The sequence below is a fragment of the Cyprinodon tularosa genome, unplaced genomic scaffold, assembly GCF_016077235.1.
Source record: "Cyprinodon tularosa strain WSP-4 unplaced genomic scaffold, ASM1607723v1 ctg110, whole genome shotgun sequence".
NCBI lineage: Eukaryota > Metazoa > Chordata > Actinopteri > Cyprinodontiformes > Cyprinodontidae > Cyprinodon > Cyprinodon tularosa.
The window spans coordinates 992,501-1,009,005 of NW_024037894.1; the positions used below are offsets into that span (position 1 = coordinate 992,501).

The 16,505-nt window shown below is 41.1% G+C and overlaps 1 protein-coding gene across 1 annotated transcript in view; it reads left to right on the top strand.

The window, feature by feature from the left end:
- The window catches only part of pls3 (plastin 3 (T isoform)), a 37,159-nt gene extending 26,777 nt beyond the window's left edge, over window positions 1-10,382 (top strand). Inside the window, exons 6-16 of the mRNA XM_038297047.1 lie at window positions 1,476-1,557; window positions 1,646-1,811; window positions 1,919-2,061; window positions 3,316-3,411; window positions 3,501-3,696; window positions 3,805-3,883; window positions 3,965-4,082; window positions 4,165-4,295; window positions 6,458-6,581; window positions 6,686-6,810; window positions 9,309-10,382. Of these exons, the coding sequence (XP_038152975.1) occupies window positions 1,476-1,557; window positions 1,646-1,811; window positions 1,919-2,061; window positions 3,316-3,411; window positions 3,501-3,696; window positions 3,805-3,883; window positions 3,965-4,082; window positions 4,165-4,295; window positions 6,458-6,581; window positions 6,686-6,810; window positions 9,309-9,441 (1,393 nt within the window). The 3' untranslated portion in view covers window positions 9,442-10,382. The remainder of the gene's footprint in view (window positions 1-1,475; window positions 1,558-1,645; window positions 1,812-1,918; window positions 2,062-3,315; window positions 3,412-3,500; window positions 3,697-3,804; window positions 3,884-3,964; window positions 4,083-4,164; window positions 4,296-6,457; window positions 6,582-6,685; window positions 6,811-9,308) is intronic.
- The last annotated feature ends 6,123 nt before the right edge of the window (window positions 10,383-16,505 follow it).

The window sequence follows — 16,505 nt, forward strand, 5'->3', positions numbered from 1 at the left end:
CTGAAAATGGCATATTTGCAGTTCTATGAGCCCTAATGCAAGCCTGGTTAAAAGCCCTAGAATGAAACAACAGGTTTTCTTCCTTTTATGGTATGCTGATGAATATTTAGATGAGCTGGGCATTGATTGGTTGGTTTACAACCAGCGAAGCTGCCGAGCAAAGACGCATCATAGCAACAAACACTCACTCACTGAAATATTAAATTGTTGATATGGTAGGGTGACCAGACATCCTCTTTTTCCCGGACATGTCCTACTTTTCATACCTTAAAAAATGTCTGGGGAATTTCAAAACGGTCCGGGATTTTGGTCGACTACAGTGCAGCAGAACCGATCGGTCAGCTCCGAGGCTGGTCCGGGAACTCTGGCGGACGGGGGCAGGGAGCTAGCTGGGGACGGAGCGACCAAACCCGACCCGGTGACCCCGACCCGCGGCCCCGTCTTCAGATCCTTGGGAAGACTGTAAAAAATGTCCCCTTTCTCCATACAGCCTGGAACACTGCATTTACTCCCCTGGTTCTGGCTCATTTTCAATGGAGTTCTTTCTGTAAAATTGACAGACCGTAGTAGCCACGTTTGCTCAGCCATGTTTTGGTCTAAATATGTTGTTGCCTTTTCTTTTATAGGGCTTTCACCACAGAAAAATTGCACAAATTGCCAAGGCAGCGCAGCGCGTTTCACTCTAATGAGCTTCATATTCCTCCTCTGCTCGTTTGGCTTCCGGATCGACGAGTCAGAGTAGCGCCATCTCACTGCGGAGCTGAGTCCGACGTGGTTTTTAGATGTACAGTGTGAGCAGGTAGATCACATCAAGACCGTCGGGTTGCACAGTGTGAGATCATACATCGTGAGCTGTGAACTTTAAAACCCTGCAGTTTTGTCGTACAGTGTGAGCTGTAGCTGCGTGCAACGATTGAAAATGTATGCCAGGCTTAAAGGGAATGGATTCTCTGTGTACAAGAAAAAAAAAACAGAACACTTATTATTACTCTAATCAAATATTTTCTTTCTAAACTCTGGCGAAGCAGTTTATTGAACCTATAGTGAATAAAAATGTCCAAACCTTCTAGTTCTGCTTCATGTTCGCTTTCAGCTACTATGGCAGCAGGAAATCCCAAACAGCTCGGCCAGCTTCCCAAAGCTTTAACTGTGCAAAAACAAGAACAGAATATTTTAGCAGGATCATAATCAAGACATTTTACATTACATTTACATTTTAAGGAGGACTTTCTCACTCAAACAGCGTCTGACTTCAAAATGCACAAGCTTCTAAGTTCAGGAAACGATGATAAACAAACCAGGGCTAATCGCTAATGTTGCTAATGCTACATCCACATGTTGGCAAGACAAATAATGGGGTCCAAATGATTTTTTTTCCTTCTAAAAATGATTATTATTAAACCTCCTTTAACGCGTAAAAATATTTACATATATGTAATGAAATGTATCAAATGTACATTTTCATTTTCAAACAGCAAAATGATCAACCTGTCAGTGCCGGACACCATCGATGAGCGAACCATCAACAAGAAGAAGCTGACACCGTTCACCACCCAGGTGTGTTTCTTTTCTCATCACAACCATTGGCTTTGTTTCTCTCCTGTAAACGTTTTATTAAAAAACATCAACAACTCGTTTCTTCCAGGAAAACCTGAACCTGGCTCTGAACTCGGCGTCTGCCATCGGCTGCCACGTGGTTAACATCGGCGCTTTGGACCTGAAGGAGGGGAAGCCCCATCTGGTGCTGGGGCTCCTGTGGCAGATCATCAAGATTGGCCTGTTCGCTGACATCGAGCTCAGCAGAAACGAAGGTACTGCCACACGTTACAATTACCTAACGTATGCTTAAGTCAACGGGGCTCACCCAGGTGTGGTCTGAGAGAATAACTGATCATTTCACCCCCCCGGCCGCGGACAGCGCTGGCAGCCCTGCTGAGAGACGGGGAAACCCTAGAGGACCTGATGAAGCTGTCACCAGAGGAGCTCCTGCTGCGCTGGGCAAACTTTCACCTGGAAAACGCCGGCTGGCAAAAGATCAACAACCTTAGCTCTGACATCAAGGTGAGGCCGGAAGGAGACAGTCCCATTTTTTTAAGGATGGAAAACAACCTCTCTGCAGGAGAGGAAGTGGGACTTAAACCCGTCATTAGAGCACAGGACCAGTAACCAGATCCACCAACACAGCAGACAGCTGACCTCACCCTCTGATTTCCTTACCTGCTTCTAAATTACACTAAACTGACTCAGAACATCAGGGAGCTGCGCCTGATCCTTGGAAACTTTTGGCAGATTTCACTGTTTTTATCCAGCAGAGAAACTGAATATAATATTTATAAACCTGGTTTAATGACTTGATGTTTTTACAAATAAAAAGCCCATACTTTCTTTGGTAGAATGAGTCTCATTAAATAACTAGAATAGATTATTTTAAATTTTTAATAAATGTATTAAATTTCAGTCGGATTAGACCGATTTTTAATTTTAAGATGGATTCTTGAAAGATTTTTTTTTTCGTGCCTCCAGAGGGTCATTCTAATGGTAACCTGCTTCATTCTGAGCTGCTGTATCTCTGGCTGCAGGTTCAGGACCTTTGTCCTCCTGCTGTGTATTTAGATCTATCCTCTAATTCTAGCCAGCTTCCCTATTTATGCTGAAGTCCTGAATCCCCACAGCCTGATCTGCCGTGGCCTTAAGGAGACCAGAGGGTTCGGATTTAGTTTCTGAAGCAGCATCTCTTTTTCCCGTGTGCGAAGGGGGCTGGTATTTCCTTCCCCTTTGACACTGCAGCATGCGTGCCGTCACGTGACTCCACCGATTCATCCGAAGCGTAAACAAAAAGAATGGCAGATGAGCCCAATGAAGATGCATCTAACAGCTGTAAACAAAATGACATCAGTTAATTCTGTGAAGCTGAGTGAGAGCAGAGATGAAGCTGAGATCTTCAAGAAGAAGTCGAGAGCATGTTGTCAGAGTTGAACGCGCGGCAGACCTGTTTTGATTGAGGGTGTGAGAGTGTAAAAGATGCACATTGTTCTTACTGCACACTCAGTCCGGTGGCAGCATTTTAAGTTATTTTTATAAACTTTTAGCTGGAATTAAATTTTATATGAGTGAAAAAAGGCACATTAGATCTTTTGCTTGTGGTTTTATTAAGGGTTAAAGATCTAGAAACGATAATTTGTACATATTTTATTACATGTCTTAAAGGGAGCTGCTTGAAGTGCAACTTATTTAGCCCCACCCCTTTATGCTATTGTACTGTTAGCTTTTTAGTGGTAGTGATGCTAATATTTAGCTTCTTTTTTTCGTTGCCAGGACTCCAGGGCTTATTTCCACCTCCTGAATCAAATCTCCCCAAAAGGCACAGAGGAGGATCAGCCTCGTATCGACATCAACATGGCCGGCTTCAGCGTAAGCCTGTGGAGCCAAGCTTCTTCTGGTCACTCTAGCAGCTGTGCCGTGACCCCCGACCTGATTCCCTGTCTGTGTGTGTTGATCAGGAGAGAGACGACCTGAAACGGGCGGAGGCGATGCTGCAGCAGGCCGACCGGCTCGGCTGTCGACAGTTTGTCACCCCGACTGACGTGGTGAGCGGGAACCCCAAACTCAACCTGGCCTTTGTGGCCAATCTGTTCAACAAGTATCCAGCTCTGACTAAACCGGAGAACGAGGACATCGACTGGGGGCTCCTGGAGGGTGAGTATGAAGGACGGATCCAGATGCTGGGTCCAAAAGTCAGGGGAAATCATGTCTTTGTTAGTTTTCATCGTATGTAACGAGGTCCTCCAATCCTGTCCTGATCAGGTGAGACCAGAGAAGAGAGAACGTTTAGGAACTGGATGAACTCCCTTGGTGTGAACCCCACGGTGAACCATCTCTATGTGTAAGTATCACCAGAGCACAGCGGGGCGGGGCAGTCCTCCTCCGCTGGCCGCATTGATGACTGTCCTACGGTGTGTTGCAGAGATCTGCAGGATGCTATGGTCATCCTTCAGCTCTACGAGAGAATCAAAGTGGAGGTCGACTGGAACAACAAGGTCAACAAGCCTCCTTATCCCAAACTGGGAACCAATATGAAGAAGGTACTTTTCCTGAAGCCCTTCCAGTGTTTCCCTCTGATCGCTGCCGTCTGTGATGTTGACCTTTGTGTCGTCTTCCCCTCAGCTGGAGAACTGTAACTACGCGGTGGAGCTGGGCAAGTCAGCCAAGTTTTCCCTCGTGGGCATCGGTGGGCAGGACCTGAACGATGGCAACGCTACCCTGACTCTGGCTCTGGTGTGGCAGCTCATGAGGAGGTGATGCATCCTGTCCTTTTAGGTCTGATTCACTGCTGGGAGCAGCGGGAGTACGGCTGTATGTAGCCACAGCAACGTGTTTCAGATGTGCTCACACATCAAGGACGGTTTGTTTTCGCACATCAAGGGTTAATCGTCTATCTGCTCCCTGAATAGATTAGACATCTTCTTTACTTTTAGATACATGAATTAAAGCAATAAAGCTGTTTTTAAAGCGCATCACTACTAAAAATGAAACATTTCTTAAAATATTTTTTTTACCTTGAGTTGATCGGGTTAGACAATTTTCCAGTGGAATAAAATGATTTATATTATTTTAGGTAGGAACATTCAATCCAGTGAAAAATCGTATTATTTTAATGCTCAAATTACAAGCAAACACTTATTTTAGGCATTCTAGATCTGTTTTTATGGTAAGTTTTTACACAGGAGGGGATTAAATGGAAATCTTCAGTCATGAAAGATCTACCGTTGGACCAAAAGGAGATTTGAAGAACATTGAGTTCATGACAGTTTTCTGACATGTTTAATGTTCCACTCAGTAGGTCTACAGCTGTAGGAAGAGGCTGAGGAGGGTCGGCTCCAAATCGTTTCTTCCTCAATCGTTGGGCCCCTGATCAATGGGTTGCGGATTATTGGGCTTCTGTCTTCTGGTTCCGATAGTTGGGCCCTTGATTGATGGCCCAGATTGTTCACGATTGTTATTCTTTTGATCAATGAATTGCTAACAGGGCTGAGACTTTAGCGCGATTAATTAAATTGAAACATTTTAATGTTATAAGAAAATGTTTTCTTATAAACATACTAAAATCCTAAGCAGGAACCTTTGTACGCTGTTTCTCGTACACCAGGCTTTTATGTAGCAGTGCATATTGGCATACACCATTTAGTAAAAAGATTAGTGATTGTACAGCCTGTTTTGGGGACGTACAGCTTTGGTACACCCTAGTGTCCCCTGAAAATTTCGCTCAAATGTTAAAAATTTCACAATCAGCAGCTGCTTGAGTTGGAAAAATTTAACTTTTGCTGCTTGACGCGCCACATCAACCAATCAGAGAGGCTGATCTGGGAGCTGGCAGGGAGACGGACACAGCACTGCTGATGCAGAGCGCTATGATCACTCCTCTGAAACAGTTTAATGCCTAAATTAACTTAAAGTGTCAAAACCTGCTGGAAAAATGTGTTCTTTTATTATCCTGGTGCCTTCAGTTTGTACCACATACCTGAAAAATGCTAACATTTACTTTAAGATTATGATTTAAATTATAATCTTACTCAGAATAGAGAAGTTGCTCAGAGTTTACAGAAGGCAGCTGCTCACCAACAGTGCTCACCTCTCAGGAAGTGGCCATGTTTAACAGTTAAAAAGGCATTTTATACATCTCCAGTCTGCCACATCGTCACATCATTACATCATACACATTAGCAGATGAGTAGACATCCATGGATCCAGCCTTATCAAAATGTTGCACTGTGTTCTTAGCTGAAGGACACCGCTCTCATTCCATTTCCAAATCTTTGCCACGTACAGAATAAAGATTATAACTGTATATCTTTAATTAGATAAACTATTGTGGAAAACATCAGTTCTAACACACAACAGGCAGCTAATATTAAGGTGTAATAAACTCATACATCAATGATAATTATCCTAACATTCTCTATTAATGAGGAGAAATATACGGCTCTTGCTTTACAAAGGGTCCTCTTATACAGAGGGAAACTATTTTTCCAGACTAGATAGGATTCCCGTAGGCCTGAGGATCAGTATGGATGTCTAAACTACAGGGGAAATGCCTCTTCTGTCACCATAATAAGTGCTGTCTGAATACTGCTGGCAGTTAGGAACTCCATGAACATGGATTCATTGTACGTCACTGGCTCAACGAGCCTCGGTGGCAAATGTTTTAATTGCACTAAATGTTCAAAGGTGAGCATGCATGACCATATTAGGTGGAAGGAACTGTGCTATGATAAATGCTCAGTTCACATCTCTATAGAAGTAGTTGTTCAAATAAATCGCAGTAAAAAACTAATCTGAATTTTCTTGAATCGAGGAGAAAAGGGTTTTTATTTAAGTGAAAAGCTGTTGATTCCAGCTGACTCTCCTTAGAGGGCCATTTCCTGCTCCTAACACAGTTCCTGTTTCTCCACGCCTTTAGATACACGTTGAACGTTCTGGAGGAGCTGGGTGATGGAGAGAAAGTCAATGACGACATCATCGTAAAATGGGTGAACCAAACTTTGGCAGAGGCTGGAAAATCTACCAAGATCTCAAGTTTTAAGGTGAACAACTTGGACTGAAACTGGAGCTCCAGCGATTTTGCCTTTAGGTATTGGGGGTTTGATGTGAGAATGTGTTGGTGAGTGTTTGCTGCTCTGTTGTTTAGGACAAGGAGATCAGCAGCAGCCTGGCGGTGTTGGAGCTCATCGACGCCATTCAGCCGGGGAGCGTCAGCTTTGAGCTGGTTAAAACCGGCCGCCTCTCTGAAGACGACAAACTGGAGAACGCCAAGTAAGAGATGAGCGGAACAACCCAAAGCTGTGGTTCTGATCCGACCAACTATAAAGGGTTTTATGCTTCAGGCTCAGATGTATGAATTATTCCACAAAAAAATTATTGATGCTATAAAGAGTAGATATTAGGGTTGTCACGATACTAAACTTTTCAACTCGATACCGATACTAAGGAAAATATTCGATACTCGATACCACAAGAATAAAAACAGACTCCAAAATTCAACAGAAATATTTTCATTAACAAATAAAATACAATAAATTAATACAATAAAGGTTGTATGCTGTGCACAATATCAAGCAAGCTTGATAAAAAACCTATAAAATTTAAATTAAGTGTTCCTTCCTTGGCTATGCTTTGCACACATAACAATGACACTAGCCAAACCAGTTAAGAAACAAAAATAATTCTCAGCAGCTGCACCTGTTACAAAAAAAAGTGTGAAACTGAAAAGTGCACAGAATTATTTAATCACACAGTGTTCTCAAAGTGCATTTTCTTCTATTCTGCACTTTAGATAAATGACTGCTTAGGAGCCACTGGTGGTGGCACTGTATCGATACTTTTAAAAACGAGTATTGTATCCGGATACAACATTTCAGTATCGATACTTTTTTGAGTATCGATACTTTTGACAACCCTAGTAGATATGCTAAGAGGGACTTTGATTTAAGGAATTTTTCTTCTATAATTATAACAACCTAAACCTTAGGAACCAGAACTGCAATAAATAAATAAATCTCCTTTGAATAAATAGACTTTACGAAAGATGGAAGCATCTGGTTCTGCTGATCTAAGAACATGCAGAGGTATGTATGGTTTGAGCCACACTCAAAAGCAAAAAATAGATTTTTTTAAAAAAAGGATTTGAAACTTGAATAGACACCAGTGGTCAGATGTGCTCGTGAAGATTCTCAGTCATCCAGGTCATAGTCACCCAAAAAAAGTAAAAAAAAAAACAATCCACTGCTCCTCCTCCAAGGTCTTCCAACAGAAGACCCTGCCTATTCAGCCTGGCCAACAATTCCCTTTAACGACCCCCATTTCACAGACGTAAACAGGTATTGGTTTTTACAGGCTAACATAGGAGCCAAACAACCCCCATTCCAAAGGGTAGGACCCGTTCATCCAGTGCAATTTGCATGTTTTATAAACAAGGCAAAAACAAGGCTTTGTTGGGCTAATGTCTAAAGCCTCGAACTCAACGCTATTTCTGATATTTTGAATTGAAAAAGCTTCCTGGATGGGAATTGAAAAGTCTTCAAACTTTAAGTCCAGTGCATTGTTTTTTTTTTACTTTTTTGGAATGACAGTGGTCGAATGCTAAAACCAGAGTTATGTGCTAATAATGCTACAGTGATTTGTTCCAGCTGTAGCAGCTATAGAACAGCTGGCTGACACCAATCAGAGGATAATTACAATGGTCCAGACGTGAGCTAATTAAAAATATGGACCATATTTTCAATGCATTACCGCCACCAACTGGGTAAAAACTTGCTTTCTTCCAGATGAAACATCTGATGAATGTGTTGACAAGCTTTGTTTCAAGCAAAGTTAACTGTTTCTAAATGGAAGTTTAAAAAAGTGCTGCCATGAAACATTTAAAACAAAAATAAAGTTTTCGAGAGAAACTGCTGTTTTCTCAGATATTTTTTTCCCACAACTTTTTTCCAAATTTTATTTTTAGATTTTGGCTTTACTTTATTTTTTACAGATGTTTTTTTTTTTTTTTTTTTTTTTTTTCAATTTCCATTTTTTTTAGACTGAGTTTTGCTGTTTGCATAAAAAAATTATATATATATATATATTTTACACACGGCGTTATTTTGACCTTAAGCCCAATCTAAGCGCTTGCTTTATTTCTGGTGTCCATGCAGACCAATAGAAATGCATCATCACAAAATTAAAGAGAATCTTATCTGTAAAGTACAATTTAAAGGTTAAAGTTATAAAAATAAATCTGAAAAGAAAACTTTGATTTAGTTTAATTAAATGTGAAAAATGTATTTTTAAATTGGGGAGTGGTGCCCTAGTGATTAGGGCATTGCGCCTAGAATCCTGAGGTTCCGAGTTCGAGCCCCACTGCTCCCCAAGGGGATGGGTTAAATGCAGAGGTAAATTTCTCCAAAGTCAGATCAATAAAGTTCAATTATTAAATTTGAAATGAGAATAAAAACTGAGAAAATGGCAAAATTACTCTCAAAACCTTCCTTTGATTTAAACATTTTTCAAATTTTAATATTCAAATGTTTTTAGTTTTTTTCATTTACAAAAAATTGTAAATTGTTCTTTGCTTTCAACGATAATGGAACCAAATTCACTCCATAGCTATTTTCTTACATTTAGAATTTTAGATATTTAGGCGCGTGTTTTGGACGGATATCTCTTCCCTCATGCTTCTGTGTGAAACTATAAGTTTTGGTATTTTTACTTCAAGGTGTTTATCCCAGGAATGTCTCTTAGCAGCCTTGCTAACAAACCCTTGTCCTTCGCAGATACGCCATCTCAATGGCGAGGAAGATTGGCGCACGCGTCTACGCATTGCCAGAGGACCTGGTGGAGGTCAAGCCTAAAATGGTGATGACGGTCTTCGCCTGCTTGATGGGCAGAGGGATGAAGCGCGCCTAAAGGCCGCCGCTGGGATCACAGTGACACTTCTACTCCACCCCCTCCTGAAAGCAATTAGCATCTGAGAGAGCTCTCCTCTGGCGAAGAAATGAAGATTGGTTTTTGTTTTTGCCTTAAAATGAGTCAGAATCATCCAGCTGCATGCCCCCTCCCCTTCCCCCCTGCCTCTCCTCATAAACGGAGGCGTTTCCTGAAGGATCCTGTATTGAAGGTGAGGCTCCGGTGGCGGCGCTTATCAACCTGTTACTTATCAGACTGCTGTTTTTATTTTTTTGGGGCTTTTGTTTTTTCCAATACAAGTATGCATAATATACCAGCTGCAAGGTTGTTTACATATTTCTACCCTGACTGGTGAGTAAATGATCTCCTGGGCACGGCGACAGACATTCCTGAGTGCCGTACCGTTGAAAATATGCATCAGAAGGCCAAAAAAAATCAGCTGGAAGTTGAAAGGATTTCAAGTTTGGGTGCGTCCTCCCAATTAACGCAGTGCCAGCATGTCTCAGTAGGTGGCGCTGTGGACGTCTGCGTATCAGAAACCATGAGGTCGCTCCTTGGTGCTGATCGGTGGGATTTGCTAACTGTAGCCCTGTACTTGTAATTTGTTTGTTTTTTCCTGGGATTATGATGAAGCTGTAAATGCTGTCTTGAAGGGTGTCTGCTTTGTTGTTGGGATATATTTTTTTTAATGAATTCTGTCTGTTAGATGAGGAGCGATCCATCGCGACTCTGCTGCCTTCATGCTGTGCCTTTAACTATCAGACTGTTTTATATTCATGCTTCGTGGTTTCCTGCTCATATTTGACTCTACCAAAAACTCTAACTTCATTCCAGGGAGCTCAGTGATGCGCTGAGACCATGACCAAATTGGATTTTGTTTTCTGATGTCTGTTCTCCAAAATAAGACTTTACATGTAACAATAAATATCACTTTGAAAACAGCTGACATGTTTGTTCTTTGTGGTGGTGGTGGGGGAGGAGGACAAGATATACTTAGACCAACTTTTGTTGCTTAAAGCTGAACGTGTAAATGTAAATCCCTTTTTTTGTCTCAAAATGGTGAAATTCAACCTCTGCATTTAACCTATCACCTTGGAAAGCAGTGGGTTGACATTGTGTGTCACATAGGAAGCAGTTTGGGGTTTAAGGTTTTGCTCAGAGAACCAGAGAAGTGTAGGCTGTGGGCCTTGCAAAATTCTCAGAGAACAAGTGCACTATTCTAACCACTAGGCCAACACTCATCACCATGTATAAAATGCAGCAGTGATCAGAATGTAAAGTGTAGGAGAAAAGGGAAAACCAGTTTAAGAATACTGGTGCAAAAGGCAATGAAAGGTTCAGTAAAGTGCACAATAAATAAATATGGTGCAAAATGCAGTAGAACAGTGAATTTTGTCCATGTTGGTGGTGCAAAATAATGTTGCAAGTGTGATGCAGAGTCCAGTTTAAAGTTTAATAGTCCAACAGTCTGATGGCAGTGGAGAAGAAGCTGTTGCAGAGTCTGTTGGACCTATATCGAATGCTGCAAAGCCTCTTCCCAGAGGGCAGCAGGGAGAACAGTCCATGGTGGGGGGTGTAAGCGGTCATTGATGTTACGGGCCCGGGATGAAATTATTTTAGAAGAGGAGCCTCGATGATCCTCTCTGCTGTTTTCACCGCCTTCTCACCTTCCAGTCTGCGGCGCTGCAGCCTCCACACCATACAGTGAGACAGCTGGTCAGAACACTCTCTAGAGGTAGCATGACTGGTATTAGGTACCAAGATGAGATTCTCAGACCCCTTGTGAGACCATACTCTGATGCGGTTGGCCCTGGGTTCCTCCTAATGCTGGAGTGGCTGGAGTGTGTCAGCAGTTCCTGCAAGATGAAGGCATTGACGCTATGGACTACCTCATAGCATCAATGCCTTCATAAGTAGGAACCCACGGCAAACTGCACCAGAAGATGGTCATAGAAGCAGGGGGAGACCACACAATACTGAGCCTCATTCTGACCTATTTGGAGGATATTACATCAAAGCTGGATCAACCATGAGCGTTTTTATCCAGTTTAATCCAAATCCACGCCTCCATTGTTTAATACATCTAATTTCCATTGATGAATTTTGTTGTCAGCACATTAAACTTTGCACAAAACAAATCATTCAATGAGAATATTTCCTTCATTAAGATCTAGGATGTGTTATTTGAGTTTCCCGTAGGTAAAACGTTAGGAGCATTGACTGATTTTTAAACCTTTGCAAAGGTAGAAAAGATTGGTTTTGCATACAGGTTTAGGCCAATAAACTGTTGCACCACAAATTTTTATTTAATGTGTATTAAGACGTGAAGTAACGATAACATTCAATGCTCAGGCTTGTAGCACAGATTTAATGACAGTCAAAGATTTACAGTGGATACTGGTTATAGAAAAAAAATATCCACCCTCTTTAAATAGTCTCAAATTGTTCATAATCTGGTGGACACATTTCCAACATTATTCACCCCTTTAATAAGATTTCTTCCCATTCAACTAAAATAAAAGTCTGTTGGAAAAACTCTGAAAAAAAAAAAGCACATTTGCAGATTTTATCTTGTATTTTGTTGAACCACCTTTTTCCGTTACCTTCAAATGATCTCCAATGAAAACCAGTAGGTTTGGCTCCAACTTAACTGGTGAGGAAGTCTAGTTCCATCCAGATGGAGTTAACTCCATAGCATGATGCTGCCATCGCCTTATTTTACTGTTACTCTGTTGATGTGCAGTGTTGCTTTTGGCAAGCAGACTTAGTCAAACTAATAAAACAGCAAAAGGAACTATCCCATTATAACTTTTATGATTCCACTGTTTACCTCATTTTCCCTTTACTACTTCTCCTTCCTCTTATCTTAGTTTCTGTTGCCCTTCTTCCCTCTTTTCTATCATAAAACCCGTCATCTGTCTGACCAAGTAAACTACGAGGAAGAGTAGGTGCATGTTTCATCCGTTTAACTTTCTAACAGATGCCATCTTTTTCACGGTTTCCTGACTTCCTCAGAGCAAAGGGGGACAGACGAAACAGGCAGACTGTTGCTCACCGTTGGCTGACTCTGATCTCAGATGATTGTGAAGTCCTCTGGGCTTCCGTCCTTGTAAAGTCTTTCAATCTGCTGCACCTTGATGACGATGTTGCCTCATGTGGCCTTTCGTCATCTGTGCTCATGTTTCATTTTCTTTATATTAATTGGATTAAAAGTTTGAATGTTCTTATTTCTTGTTCAAGAAAAAATATGTATTTTATGATAAAATGAAGACTTCAATCAAAACTACATTATTATTCTTTCTATGTTCATAAGCAGCTTTCAACCTCAACAGATGATCAGATTGCACAAATATAAAATGTCCAGCTAAATAATACAGAAAAAAAGATTTAGATTTAGTTGAATCGGTTGTTTTGAAAGTTGGAACTTAATAATTGACCAGTTCTGAGAGCTGATAAAAAACATAATCTGTAATGTTGAATTCTGTATCACACTGAAATAAGAAGTCAAACTTAAAATAATGACACTTAACTGGTTTGGGATTTAAAGGAGATTTTAGTTTATTTCACTATGGTCTTTCTTTGTTTAGCTGTCAAAGTTTGATTGGAGGGAATGCAAAAAAACTTTCTTTTAAATCAAAGCAAAGCTCAAAAATAAATGTTTGGAATCCAGGTCAAGGGTGGTTCTGCCTTCCCCTAAGAGGAGAGGGACACGAGGAAATATAAAAATAGAAAAGTATATGCAAGCATTTATCCAACATTAAGCTTATGCCTGTGTCCCCCCACCTCTTCAAAAAAGAGCATCAACTGCTCAGTCTTTTCACATCTACATACCTGTGCCATTCAGGTTTTTCTGCATTAACATGGATCAAAAACAAGTAGTGGTCAAGCAGGTAAAGGATTATATGTTAATTACTGCCAACTGACCACACCAGGGGCCTGTGCTTGTTAGAGAAGCGGATGAATTTCTCCCATTAATGGGCTGTATGCACAGCTTCACCACTTCCTGAACTTCTGTAGCTCCTGTGTTTCCCATCCTTCATCACTGACTTTCCATCCATCCATCCATCTTCTAACACGCTTAATCCCAAGTGGGGTTGCAAGGGGTGCTGGTGCCTATCTCCAGTTGTCTACGGGCGAGAGGCAGGGTCCACCCTGAACAGATCGCCAGTCCATCGCAGGGCAACACAGAGACAAACAGGACTAACAACCATTTATGCACACACTCACAACTAAGGAGAATTTAGGGAAGCAAATTAACCTAACAGTCATGTTTTTGGACTGTGGGAGGAAGCCGGAGTACCCGGAGAGAACCTGTGCATGCTCAGGAGAACATGCAAACTCCATGCAGAAAGACCCCGGGCCAGGAATCAAACCCAGAACCTTCTTGCTGCAAGGCAGCAGTGCTACCCACTGTATCACTAAGCAGCCCATTACTGAGTTTCATTAAATTTTTCAGTCTTCCTATCTTTTTCCTCTCTCCTTTTCTAAATATAATACACTATTCAAAAACAGAGACGTAATAAAATCACAATTCCATCTAAAAGCATTAGAATTTAAAACAGGAAAACGTATAGTTTAATTTTTAATATAAGAATTTTATTTCACACCCCTTTGGGAAGTCGGCTATTTTTGGATTAGATTATGGGGTTGCTATTATTATTATTAATTTGCTAGTATTATTACCACAATTTTTTGAGCTCAAAGCAAAAATTTAATAATAAAATAAAATTATACAGGTTGTTATCTCTTCCTTCATCATTCTACGATCTTTTCTCATTCAATTTTCCTGTTCAGCCTCTTTCCTACTGAAAATATCGGGTTAACACGTGTTTTTCAAACATGGTTGACCCGCTAACAATCAGCATACGTATTCCCTCCCATCGGCTGAAAAAAAGCTTATCTCACCCCTCGCTGGCAGCTGCATGGCTTCTGTCCCCCCGCAGCTGCGTGTCTGTTGACACCATCACGCTAGGTTAGAGTTGATGATGTCATCAGTGTGACAGAAATCAGGAAAGTAAACAATGGAGAGCAACATGAAAGGAAGCCAGGGTGTAGTCAGTGTGCTTTATTGTTCCGCTCTATTTTCTGTCTGAATCCCTCTTGCCAGAGCTGCTCCATGTTTATCGAAAGTAAACAGAGTTGTTTCTGCTTGTTAGATCAGAAGCGACTGGTGCGGTGTGTTGACGTCTGTATGTTGCCTTCAATGGTATCACGTAATTTAGCGTTCCCACAGCACGCTGATAAGAGCCGAGGCGATTTTAATGCGGGTTGCTTGCAGATTTGCTTGACCTAGGCAGACACGCATCAGAGAGTATGTGAGTAAGTAAGGGTTTACCCACTGCCACTGAAAGCCCATTTTTCCTGGGCCCATTTTTCATGAGGACCTTTCATGTATCCAACCTGAGTGGTAGAAAAGCACAGAAAAGCCTGGAAGTCTATCAGTTCTAAAATTTCTTTAAACATCTTTAGACAAACCCTTGTTGATCCCTAAAGAAGCATAATATCACATTAGTACCTTACAAGGAGTTTTTAATCATTCTGTTATACTTTATCATATATTTTATACCCGCTGCAACCCGTGGTCTTGTCTTACTTTTTGTTGATTAGCTTGGTTTATGTTACATTTTAGGTCCTAATCTTGAGTAAAACAAAACAGATCAAAGCCCTATTTTATTTTAGTTTTGCCTGGGATGAACCCAACATCCTCATTATCTGAAGGATCAGACCAAACCAAAATAAAACAAATTAATTGATTAACACACCCAACAAACACAAGGCAGCTCCCCATAAGTTGTGAAAACAAACTTCCATCTTTGGTTTTAAAAGTGGTGCAGTCTGTTCCTCATCTTTAGCAGATCAACCAGCTACAAGGTTTACTTAACTTTGAACACTCTGAAGAGTGCATTCCCTGACCAGCAGCAACAATCATTCAGGGAATCTTCCCAATGTGGCCTCCGCTGCTTGGTCCGTGGACAGAGGGAGAGCACTGGGGGTCTTATCAAGAAAGCATGGAAGGAGGGCATCACATGTCCCTTGTAGTACCTCTTTAGGAGTGTTTTGCAAAGGGGCTGAGGTATTTAAAATTGGCAAAGAAAACCTACACGAATGTCGTTCCACCAATCTTTAGAATTATTCTATTGGTTGGTGGCACTACCATTATGTTTTGTTTGGATTTCATGTGATAGAAGCATGAAAGAAAGAAAACTTAATTGTCAATTTTGTGTTTTTGAATTAAGTGGATGTTTTCGAACATTTACTGCAAATCTTACAGCAACTTTACTCATCTAGATGCATTGTCTGTTCTTCTTTGCAAAGTATATGCTCAGTCCAGTGGTGATGAGTAGGTGGAGCAGACAGCTGTGTTTAAGTCTTACCATGGATGGTCTGGCTTTTCTCGAGATTCAGTGTCCTGCAGCCTTTTCTCTCCTTTGCTGAATACAGAGAAGGAACTTCAACCATTTAATTCAGGTGTGCTGGTTTAGGGGCGCATCTAAAAGTAGTAAAACATGAGTTTAACACCCTGATCTAAAGGAACATTAAGCATAAAGGATTTCTCTCCTTTTACGAGTTTTGTTTCAAGGAATTCCCTGTTTTAATGTCACTGCTTTGGCTTTAAAAAAAGAAACAAAGAGAAGAAAGATGATGCGAAATCAACAGTTAACCAGAGTTAATAAAGGCAGATAACGTAGAATGACGGGCTTGAAGCAAAACTGTCCTTTCAGCATACTGCTGCCAGCATCATGCTTCCCCGCTGACAATGTCCTGTCATTCATCCTTGCTAGGTAAGGAGAAAAAAAAATACAACATTTTTAAATATACATTTTTAAAGTCATATTTGCATTTCCTTCTTATTTATTTTTTAACAACTCTAGACACAGATTTCTAACAGCTCTGTTAGTGAAGAAGGTTTTATCTGAGCTGCAATCAGGAACATTTCCCTGAAGACTCCTCGCCTGTACTCCGCTACCATCTTGAATCAAGGGAAGCACCGCCCCTCATTTACCTCCTCACCTACCTGTGTCCTTCTCTCTCTCATCAGAGGGTGAGCGCAGACTTGTGTTCAC